At 46.0% G+C, this 12,434-nt stretch overlaps 1 protein-coding gene across 1 annotated transcript in view; it reads right to left on the bottom strand.

Moving 5' to 3' along the window:
- The window catches only part of stimate (STIM activating enhance), a 222,650-nt gene that overhangs the window by 89,611 nt on the left and 120,605 nt on the right, over window positions 1-12,434 (bottom strand). The window contains exon 6 of the mRNA XM_080218591.1: window positions 11,974-12,051. Within this exon, the coding sequence (XP_080074717.1) occupies window positions 11,974-12,051 (78 nt within the window). The remainder of the gene's footprint in view (window positions 1-11,973; window positions 12,052-12,434) is intronic.

Below are 12,434 nucleotides of genomic sequence, written 5' to 3'. Positions count from 1 at the left end.
AGGATCCGGGGAGGGAGTATGAAAAGCTGGGAATGGTATTAAAAAGTAGAACCGACAAGGTGGTTATCTCTGGGCTACTGCCTGAACCGAGTGCAGACGGGCGTAGGGTTGACAGGATTAAGGAAGTGAATGGGTGGCTCAGGAATTGGTGTGGGAGGAATGGGTTTGAATTTATGGGGCATTGGCACCAGTATTGGGGTAGGTGGGACCTGTTCGGGCGGGATGGGGTGGGTCTGAACCGTGCTGGGACCAGAGTGCTGGCTAATCGAGTAAAGAGGACTGTAGACAGGGCTTTAAACTAATTGGGGGGGGGGGGGGGGGGGGGGGGGGGGGAGAGGAGGGAAGGGTGCGAGGGTAGGTGACATTACGGGGTCTAAAGTTAAGGAGAGGGTACAGGTAAGGGAAGAGGCCGAGGATGTCCCAATAATAGAGGGAGTAGGGTGCGTGAGTATGGTTGGTGGCGTTACGGCAAATAGGGTCCAGGTGAAGGCTGGGATGAAGGCGCTTTATCTGAATGCACGAAGCATTCGGAATAAAGTGGATGAGCTGGTGGCGCAGATCGGCACAAATGGATATGATCTGGTGGCCATTACAGAGACGTGGCTGCAAGGTGACAGGGACTGGGAGATGAATGTACAGGGCTATCAAGTGTTTAGGAAGGATAGGCGGGAGGAAAAAGCGGGGGGCATAGCTCTGCTGATTAAGGATAGCATCAGGGTGGTAGCAAGGGATGATATTGGAGCCAAGGAGCAGAAAGTGGAATTGTTGTGGGTAGAGATTAGGAACAGCAAAGGGAGGAAGACACTGGTGGGTGTCGTCTATAGGCCCCCGAATAATGATCTGGAGGTGGGGCGGGCTGTTAACGCGCAAATAAGTGCGGCGTGCAGGAATGGGACGGCCATAGTTATGGGGGATTTCAATCTACATATTGATTGGTCGACTCATGTTGGACGCGGTGGGCTCGAGGAGGAGTTCTTGGAATGCTGCCGGGATAGTTTCCCGGAACAGTGTGTGTTGGAGCCAACGAGGGAGCGAGCTATCTTGGATCTGGTGTTGTGTAATGAGGCGGGTAGAATTAGGGACCTTGCGGTGAAGGGTCCTCTTGGGGGGAGTGATCATTGTATGGTGGAGTTTCTGGTGCAGATGGAGGAGGAGAAAGTGGGTTCCCGGACACGCGTCCTTTGTTTGAACAGAGGGGAGTATGGTAGGATGAGAGAAGAATTGGCGAAGTGGACTGGGGGAGCGCGTTGGAAGGTAGGTCTGCTGAGGAGCAGTGGAGGATCTTTAAGGAGATCTTTTTTGGTGCTCAGCAGAAATTTATTCCGATGGTCAAAAAGGACAGTAGGAGGAGAGGTAATAAGCCGTGGATAACGAAGGAGGTGAAGGAAAGTGTTAAATTAAAAGCGGAGGCGTTTAGAGTAGCTAAGAGTAGTGGGCGAGAAGAGGATTGGGAGAGGTTTAAATGTCAACAAAGATTGACAAAGAAGTTGATAAAGAAGTGTAGGAGAAACTATGAAGCTGGGCTAGCGCTTAATATAAAAAAGGATAGCAAGAGTTTTTATAAATGTATAAAAAGGAAGAGGCTGGCTAGGGTGAACGTTGGTCCCTTAGAGGATGAGAAGGGGGACTTAGTGGTAGGGGATGGGGAAATGGCTGAGGTCTCAAATAACTTTTTTGTTTCTGTCTTCACGGAGGAGGACGTGAATAATTTGCCGGGTGTTAGAGATGGAAAGGTGGTAGGACTGGAGGGTCTCGATGACATTACTGTTACTGGAGAGGCGGTGCTCGACAGGCTGGAGGGGCTGATTGTGGACAAGTCGCCAGGACCGGATGGAATGCATCCGAGGGTCCTGAAAGAAATGGCGGAGGTGATAGTGGATGCCTTGGTGGTTATTTTCCAGATGTCGCTGGATTCTGGGGAAGTGCCGGAAGATTGGAAAACGGCTAATGTTACGCCGTTGTTTAAGAAGGGTGCCAGGCAAAAGGCAGGGAATTATAGGCCGGTTAGTTTAACGTCTGTTGTAGGTAAAATGTTAGAATCCGTGATCAAGGAGAAAATAGCGAGGCATCTTGAGGGGAATTGCTTGATAGAGCAGACGCAGCACGGTTTCGTTAAAGGAAAGTCGTGTCTGACAAATTTACTGGAGTTCTATGAGGATGTGTCTAGGGCGGTGGATAGAAGAGAGCTGGTGGATGTGGTGTTTCTTGATTTTCAGAAGGCGTTTGATAAGGTGCTGCACAAGAGGTTATTACAGAAGGTCAGGGGGCATGGAGTTGGGGGTAGGGTGTTAGCGTGGATAGGGGATTGGCTGTCAAATAGGAGTAAGAGAGTGGGGGTCAATGGGTGCTATTCGGATTGGCGGTTGGTGACTAGTGGAGTGCCCCAGGGGTCGGTGCTGGGGATTAAGGGTTATGGGGAGAGGGCGGGAAAGTGGAACTGAGCAGCGACAGATCAGCCATGATCTTATTGAATGGCGGGGCAGGCTCGAAGGGCTAGATGGCCTACTCCTGCTCCTATTTCTTATGTTCTTATGTTCACCTTCTGCACCAGTCTACCATGAGGGACCTTATCAAAGGCCTTACTGAAGTCCATGTAAACAACTTCAGAGGGTGGTGGGTGAGTGGAATCGGCTGTCGTCGGTGGTGGTGGAGGCGAACTCACTGGGGTCTTTTAAGAGACTTCTGGATGAGTACATGGGACTTAATAGGATTGAGGGTTATGATCGGCGCAACTTGTGGGCCGAAGGGCCTGTTTCTGCTGTAGTTTGTCTATGATTTTAACAGCCACTGCCCTACCCTCATCAATCATCTTCATCACTTCCTTGAAAAGCTCAATCAAGTTTGTGAGACATGACCGGCCCTTCGTAAAACCATGTTGCCTCTCACTAATACATCCACTTATTTCCAAGTGGGAATAAATCCTGTCTCGAAGAATCCTCTCCAATAACTTCCCTCCCAGCTCACCGGCCTGTAATTACCTGGATTATTCTTGCTACCCTTCTTAAACAAAGGAACAACATTGCCTATTCTCCAATCCTCTTGGAGATCCCCTGTAGCCAGTGAGGATACAAAGATTTCTCTCAAGGCCCCAACAATTTCCTCCCTTGCCTCTCTCAGTATTCTGGGATATATCCCATCAGGCCCTGGGGGATTTGTCTACCTTGATGTTTCTCAAGAACCCCAATACCTCCTCCTTTTTAATCTCAACATGACTCAAACTATCTACATGTCCTCTCCCAGGCTCATCATCTACCAACTCAGATTTAAGGTGCAGGGAAGCAAGTTCAGAGGTGATGTTAGGGGTAAGTTTTTCACTCAGAGGGTGGTGGGTGAGTGGAATTGGCTGCCGTCAGTGGTGGTAGAGGTGAACTCGCTGGGGTCTTTTGGGGGACTTCTGGATGAGTATATGGGATTTAATGGGATTGGGGGTTATAGATAGGTCTATGGATTGGTAGGTATTGATGTGATCGGCACAACTTGTGGGCCGAAGAGCCTGTTTGTGCTGTAGTGTTCTATGTTCTAAAGGCAGAATATAGTGAGCTAGGAAGCAAATTGAAAAGTAGGATCTCAAAAGGTCGTGATCTGAGGATTACTGCCTGTGCCATGTGCTAGTCAGAATAGAAACAGCAGGATATATAGGATGAATACATGCCTGAAAAGATGGTGTGAGGGGGAGGGTTTCAGATTTCTAGGGCATTGGGACCTGTACAAACTGGATGGGGGACTGCTGTCCTTGAAGGGTGGTGGTGGTGGTGGTGCATGGTAGAGTGGTTGGGAAGGTTTAAACTAATATAGCAGGGGGATGGGAATCTTTGCAAGGATTGCTAGCAGGGGGAAATAAGAACAGGAGGAAAATACTGCAAGGAGAATGAGGAAAATGATAGAGAAATCGAGGGCCAGAGTCAGATAAAGACTGAGTAAAGAATAGTAGGAAATGGAAAACAAATGTTAAGAGTGCCACCTTAAGGTTTTGTACCCAAATAATCAGAGCATTCAAAAAAAATGGATGAATTTGTTGCACAGATAGATGAATAGGGGTATGATAATTGTAGGCATTATGGAGACATGGCTCCAAGATGACTAAGGATGGGAACTAAACATTGAGGGCTATTCAGCGTTTACGAAGGACAGGAAAGAAAAGGTAGTGGAGATTCATTGTTAATAAAAGATGATACTGATATGATATTGAGGAAAAATATTAGTATAGATGAGGAATCTGTATTGGTTGAGTTAAGAACAACAAGGGACAAAAAATATAGGTAGGGGTAGTATACAGACCACCAAATGGTAGTGGTAACGTTGGGAAAGCATTAGACAGGAAATCAGAGATGCGTGTGTTAAAGGAACATCTGTGATTATGGACATCAGCAAATAGATTGGGAGAGTCAAGTTAGTCACTGTATGATAGAGGAGGAATTTCTGGAGTGCATATGGGATGGTTTTCTGGAGCAATACATTAAGGAACCAAGAAGGGAATAGGCCATCTTGCATAGGTGTAGTGCAATGAGAAAGGATTAGCTGGCAGTCTAGCTGTGAGAAAACCCTTGGGCATGAGTGACCATAATATGGTAGAATTCTTTGTCAAGATGGATAGTGATGTAGTTGATTCTGAGACCAAGGTCCTAATTGTCAATAAAGGTAACTATGATGGTACATAAAAACATAAGAACATAAGAAATAGGAGTAGGCCATCTTGCCCTTTGAGCCTGCCCCGCCATTCAATAAGATCATGGCTGATCGGAAGTGGATCAGTTCCACTTTCCCGCTTTCTCCCCATAACCCTTAATTCCCTTGTCTATTAGAAACCTATCTACCCGTGACTTAAATATATTTAGCGAGGTAGCCTCCACCACTTCAACAGGCAGAGAATTCCAGAGATTCACCACCCTTTGAGTGAAGAAGTTCCTCCTCAACTCTGATCTAAACTGAGCCCCTTATCTTGAGGCTGTGACCTTTAGTCCTGCTATCCTTTCTAAGCGGGAAGAATCTCTCTACCTCTACCTGATCCATCCCCTTCATTATCTTATACGTCTCTATAAGATCCCCCCTCATCCTTCTAAACTCCAACAAGTACAGACCCAGTCTATTTAGTCTCTCTTCATAGGCCAACCCCCTCATCTCCGCTATCAGCCTAGAGAACCTCCTCTGCACTCTCTCCAAGGCCAATATATCCTTCCGCAAATGTGGCAACCAAAACTGCGCACAGTACTCCAGCTGCGGCCTCACCAGTACCCTGTACAGTTGCAGCAAGACCTCCTGCTTTTATATTCTATCCCCCTCACTATAAAGGCCAACATCCCATTCGCCTTCTTGATCACCTGCTGTACCTGCAGACTGGGTTTTTGCGACTCGTGCATAAGGACCCCCACGTTCCTCTGCACCATAGCATGCTGCAGCTTTTCGCCTTTTAAATAATAATCCCTTCTACTATTATTTCTGCCAAAGTGGATAACCTCACACTTGCTAACATTATACTCCATCTGCCAGGTCCTCGCCCACTCGCTCAGCCTACCCAGATCCCTCTGCAGACTTTCCACACCCTCCAAGCAATTTGCTTTTCCACTCATCTTCATGTCATCAGCAAATTTCGTCACCCTACTCTCAGCTCCCACCTCCAGATCATCTATATAAATGGTAAACAGTTGAGGCCCCAGCACCGATCCCTGTGGCACTCCACTAGTCACTAACCGCCAATCAGAATAGCACCCATTGATACTAACTCTCTGCTTCCTATTAGGCAGCCAATCCTCTATCCATGCTAACACTTTACCCCCAACTCCGTGCACCCTAACCTTCTGTAGCAACCTTTTGTGGGGCACCTTATCAAACGCCTTCTGGAAATCTAAAAACACCACATCCACTGATTCCCCTCTGTCTACCGCACTAGTCACGTCCTCATAGAAATCCAATAAATTCGTCAAACACGACTTCCCCTTAACGAATCCGTGCTGCGTCTACTCGATCAAACCATTCTTTTCTAGGTGCCTCGCTATTTCTTCTTTGATGACGGATTCTGGCATTTTTCCAACTATAGACGTTAAACTATAAAGGCCTATAATTCCCTGCCTTTTGTCTGCTACCTTTTTTTAAACAGCGGCGTAACATTAGCCATTTTCCAATCTTCCGGCACTTCCCCGGAGTCCAGCGAATTTTGATAAATAATTACTAAGGCATCCACTATCACCTTTGCCATTTCTTTCAGAACCCTGGGATGCATTCTATCCAGTCCTGGGGACTTGTGTCCATTTTCAGTCCCATTTGTCTATCAAGCACTATCTCTCTAGTGATAGTAATCGCATTCAGCCCCTTTGATCCTACCATCCTTCTGTCTTTAATATCTGGGGTATGAGGTGTGAATTGACCATGATGGACTGGGAAACATTACTGAAATGAAAGACAGTGCACAGGCAATGGCAGGCATTTAAAAAATGAATGGGTGAACTACAGAAGCTGTTTATTTCTGTTTGGCACAAGAATGGGAAGGTCTTGCTGCAGCTGTATAGGGCATTGGTGAGGCCGCAGCTGGAGTACTGTGTGCAGTTTTGGGCGCCGCACCTGCGCAAGGATATTTTGGCCCTGGAGGGAGTGCAGAGGAGGTTTACTAGGCTGATACCGGAGTTGACGGGATTGAGCTATGAGGAGAGGCTGAATAAACTAGGCTTGTACTCGTTAGAGTTTAGAAGAATGAGGGGAGATCTCATTGAGACGTATAAGATGATGAATGGGATGGATAGGATAGAGGTGGAGAGACTCTTCCCGCTCAAAAAAGACAGTAGGACTAGGGGGCACAGCCTCAAGATAAAGGGGAGGCGGTTTAGAACGGAGTTGAGGAGGAACTTCTTCACTCAAAGGGTGGTGAATCTCTGGAATTCTCTGCCCGTTGAAGTGGTGGAGGCTGCCTCGCTAAATATTTTTAAGAAGCGGGTTGATGGGTTCTTGATAAGAGAGGGGATTAAGGGTTATGGGGAGAGGGCGGGAAAGTGGAACTGAGCCACAACAGATCAGCCATGATCTTATTGAATGGCGGGGCAGGCTCGAAGGGCTAGATGGCCTACTCCTGCTCCTATTTCTTATGTTCTTATGAGTTGTGGCCAAACCATGGCTTACAAGAAAAATTAGAGATAGTATCACATTTCAGTAAGAGGGTTTAGTGAGAGTAGGAATAGGAAGATTAGGCACATGAATGTGTGGCTTTGAGATCTGGAGCAGGGGGCAAGGATTTAGATTTGTGGATCACTGGGATCTCTTCTGAGGCAGGGGTGACCTGTTCAAGAGGGACAGGTTACATTTGAACTGGAGGGGACTAATATCCTGGCAGGGAGATTTACTGGAGCCACTGGGGGGGGTGGTGCACGGAGGGCTTTTCAACTAATTTGGCAGGGGAGTGGGACTCAAAGCAGCAGGGAGACAGAAGAGGAAGTTGAGGGCAGCATGGAAGTTAAAGAGAGCATGTTATATAATAAATGCAGTGTCAGTAATCCTAGTACTAGACAGATCATTCAAAATCAGGGCAGAGAGCAGGGGAGGTCCAGATTAAACTGCATTTATTTCAATGCAAGAGATCCAACGGACAAGGCAGGTGAACTCAGGACATGGATGGGTACGTGGGACTGGGATATTAGAGCTATTACTGAAATATAGCTAAGGAAGGGATGGGTCAGTTCAATGTTCCAAGGTACAAATGCTATAGGAAAAATAGAACAGGAGATAAGAGAGGAAAGGGAATTGCAATTTTAATGAGGGAAAACATCACGGCAGCACTAAGAGGGGATATTTCTGAGGGTTTGTCCACTGAGCCTATATTGGTAAAACTGAGAAGGGGGAAATCACTTTGATAGGATTGTACTATAGGCCCCAAATAGTCAGCAGGAAATTGAACAAAACATATGGAAAGAGATTACAGGTAGCTCCAAGAAACTTAGAAACATAGAAGACAGGAACAGGAGGAGGCCATTTGGCTCTTCGAGCCTGCACCACTATTCATCACGATCATGACTGATCATCCAACTCAGTAGCCTAATCCTGCTTTCTCCCCATAATCTTTGATCCTCTTCACCCCAAACGCTATATCCAGCCACCTCTTGAATACATTCAATGTTTTGGCATCAACTATTTCCTGTAGTAATGAATTCTAGAAGCTCACCAATCTTTGGATGAAGAAATGTCTCCTCACCTCTGTCCTGGGGGTTATAGATAGGTCTATAGATTGGTAGGTGTTGATGTGATCGGTGCAACTCGTGGGCCGAAGGGCCTGTTTGTGCTGTAGTGTTCTATGTTCTAAATGGTCTACCCTGGATCCTCAGACTGCGACCCCTGGTTCTGGACTCCCCCACCATTGAAAACATCCATCTTGCATTTACCCAGAATAATCTTGTTAGAATAAGTTTCTATGAGATCTCCCCTCATTCATCTGAACTTCAGTGAAAACAATCCTAACCTAGTCAATCTCTCCTCATACATCAGTCGCACCATCCCCAGAATCTGCCTGGTAACCTTCGCTGCACTCCCTCGAGAACAAGAGCTTCCTTCCTCAGAAAGGGAACCAAAACTGCGCACAATATTCCAGGTGTGGCCTCACCAAGGCCTTGTATAATTGCAACATAAGAACATAAGAAATAGGAGCAGGAGTAGGCCATCTAGCCCTTCGAGCCTGCCCCGCCATTCAATAAGAACACGGCTGATCTGTCGTGGCTCAGTTCCACTTTCCCGCTTTCTCCCCATAAGCTTTAATCCCCTTGCCTACCAAAAACCTATCTACCCGCGACTTAAATATATTCAGCGAGGTAGCCTCAACCACTTCAACGGGCAGAGAATTCCAGAGATTCACCACCCTTTGAGTGAAGAAGCTCCTCCTCAACTCCGTTCTAAACTGCCCCCCCCCCCTTATCTTGAGGCTGTGCCCTCTAGTCCTGCTGTCTTTTCTGAGCGGGAAGAACCTCTCCACCTCTACCCTATCCATCCCTTTCATCATCTTATACATCTCAATGAGATCTCCCCTCATTCTTCTAAACTCTAACGAGTACAAGCCCAGTCTATTCAGCCTCTCCTCATAGCTCAACCCCCTCAACTCCGGTATCAGCCTAGTAAACCTCCTGTGCACTCCCTCCAAGGCCAAAATATCCTTGCGCAGGTGCGGCGACCAAAACTGCACACAGTACTCCAGCTGCAGCCTCACCAGTGCCCTGTACAGTTGCAGCAAGACCTCCCTACTTTCATATTCAATCCCCCTCGCTATGAAGGCCAGCATCCCATTTGTCTTCCTGATCACCTGCTGCACCTGTAGGCTGGGTTTTTGCGACTCATGCACAAGGACCCCCAGGTCCCTCTGCACCGTAGCATGCTGCAGCTTTTCACCCTGTAAGTAGTAGTCCTTCCTACCATTATTCCTACCAAAGTGGATAACCTCACACTTGCCAACATTGTATTCCATCTGCCAGGTCCTCGCCCACTCACTCAGCCTATCTAGATCCCTCTGCAGACTTTCCACACCCTCCAAGCAATTTGCCGTTCCACTTACCTTTGTGTCATCAGCAAATTTCGACACCTTACACTTGGTTCCCTCCTCCAGATCATCTATATAAATGGTAAATAGCTGAGGCCCCAGCACCGATCCCTGGGGCACTCCACTAGTCACCAACTGCCAATCCGAATAGCACCCATTGACACCCACTCTCTGCCTCCTATTTGACAGCCAATCCCTATCCACGTTAACACCCTACCCCCAACTCCATACCCCCTAACCTTCTGTAACAACCTTTTGTGCGGCACCTTATCAAACGCCTTCTGCAAATCAAGAAACACCATATCCACCGGTTCCCCTCTATCCACCGCATTAGACACATCCTCATTGAATTCCAATAAATTCATCAGACACGACTTCCCCTTAACGAAACTGTGCTGCATCTGCTCTATCAAACAATTCTTCTCAAGATGCCACGCTATTCTCTCCTTGATTACGGATTCAAACATTTTTCCTACAACAGACGTTAAACTAACCGGCCTATAATTCCCTGCCTTTTGCCTGCTACCGTTTTTAAACAGCGGCGTAACATTAGCCCTTTTCCAATCTTCCGGCACTTTCCGGAATCCAGCGAGGTGTGGAAAATAATCACCAAGGCATCCACTATCACCTCTGCAACAACACATCCCAGCTCCTATACTCGAAACCGCTCGCAACGAAGGCCAACATACCATTTGCCTTCTTTACTGCCTGCTGCAACTGCATGCTTACCTTCAGCGACTGGTGCACAAGGACACCCAGATCCCATTGCACACTCCCCTCTCCCAATTTACAGCCATTCAGGTAGTAATCTGCCTCCTTGCTTTTGCTTCCAAAGTGAGTAACCTCACATTTATCCAAATTATACTGAATCTGCCATTGATTTGCCCACTCACCCAAACTGTCCAGATCATGCTGAAGGATCTCTGCATCCCCGTCGCAGTTCACCCTCCCACCCAACTTGGTATCATCTGCAAACTTTGAGATGTTACATCTTGTTCCCTCATCCAAATCATTAATATATATTGTGAATAGCTGGAGTACCAGCACAGATCCTGTGACACCTCACTAGTTACTGCCTGCCAATTTGAAAAGCATCCATTAATTCCTACTCTTTGTTTCTTCTCTGCTAACCAGTTTTCTATCCATCTCAATCCCATGTGCTTTAATCTTGCACAATAATCTCTTAAGCGGGACTCAGTCAAATGCTTTTTAAAAGTCCAAATATACCACATCGACTATCTTCCTCTTGTCAACTCTACTAGTTACAACTTCAAAGAATTCCAACAGATTGGTCAAGCATGATTTCCCCTTCACAAATCCATGCTGACTCTGTCTGATCCTGCCACTGCTTTCTAAATGTTCTGCGATAAAATCCTTGATAATGGATTTGAGAGATTTCCCCACTACTGATTTTACGCCTAATGATCTATAATTCCCTGTTTCCTCACTACCTCCCTTTTTGAATATTGGAGTGACATTAGTTACCCTCCAGTCTGCAGGGACTGTTCGAGTCTATGGAATCCTGGAAGATGCATCCACCAATGCATCCACTATTTCTAGAGCTACTTCTTTAAGTACTCTGGGATGTAAATTATCAAGCCCTGGTGATTTATCTGTCTTCAATTCCATCAATTTTCCCAGCACCATTTCTGTACTAATATTGATTTCCCTCAGTTCATCCCTCTCACTAAATCTTGCATTCTTCAACATTTCTGGCATCTGATTTGTGTCCTCTTTTATGAGGACAAAACCAAAGTCCATATTCAGTTGCTCAGCCATTTCTTTGTCCCCTATTATACAATCCTGTTTCTGTCTGTAGGGGATCTACATGTGTCTTCACCAACCTCTCTCTCCACTTATATACAGAAACTCTGAGTGTCAATCTTTATGTTTCTTGCAAGCTTACGTTCGTACTCTATTTTCCCCTTCTTAATCAATTCCTTGATCCTTCTTTGCTGATTTCTAAACTGCTCCCAATCCTCAGACCTGTTATTTTTCTTGGCCAATCTATACGCTTCTTCCTTGGATCGGATACTATCTCTAATTTCCTTTGTAAGTAATGGATTGGCCCTCTTACCCATTTTGCTATTGTGCCAGAAAAAAGGGTGGTAATAGTAGGGGGCTTTAATTTTCCCAACATTGACTGGGACAGCCATAGTATTAGGGGCTTGGATGGAGAGAAATTTGTTGAGTGTATTCAGGAGGAATTGCTCATTCAGTATATCTGCACCTTGTCAAAATAAAGGGCCCTTTATACCCAATGACCAACGTTGTTTCGTGTGATCATGGTATTAAATATAAAATGAGTAGTTTCAAGAAACTAAATATTTCTACTTCAAAGTGTGTATGGATATTTAAAAAACGTTATTCTCTATGTCAAAACAATCTCTGGCAGAAATGACAAACGCATTGAAATGGCTCAGTTCACGGTCAATTCGCTCAATAAAGGCCAGTTTGTAAGGACTACTTACATTGACAAAAAAAGGAACTATAAGCATCACAATTGCCAATTCCAACTGTGGGTTCTGGATTGGATTCAGCAAGGCCACCTGTAAACAATAAGAAAGACAGGGCACAAATGATGAAAAGCTTATTTCACCAAGCAAAATTACTCCCATGACCTCCTTTCACAATACAACCACAAATGATCAAAAGCTTCAAGTTTCTAGGTGTCCAGATGGCCAACAACCTGTTCGTTTCAATGTGGGTTTCCTCTGGGTGCTCCGGTTTCCTCCCATAGGCTGAAAGTAGTATGGTTAGGTGCATTGATTATGCTAAATTCTCCCTCAGTGTACCAGAACAGACACCAGAGTGTGGCAACCAGTGGATTTTCATGGTAACTTCACTAGGAGCCTATTTGTGATGCTAATGAATAGACTTTTCTTCTCCTCTATGAATGGCATGCTTTATCTGTATCGCCGCAGGAAACAAT

Source organism: Carcharhinus amblyrhynchos, chromosome 3 (genome assembly GCF_965287045.1).
Source record: "Carcharhinus amblyrhynchos chromosome 3, sCarAmb.v2.hapA, whole genome shotgun sequence".
Taxonomy (NCBI): Eukaryota; Metazoa; Chordata; class Chondrichthyes; order Carcharhiniformes; family Carcharhinidae; genus Carcharhinus; species Carcharhinus amblyrhynchos.
This window is presented reverse-complemented; position numbering and strand designations above follow the sequence as displayed.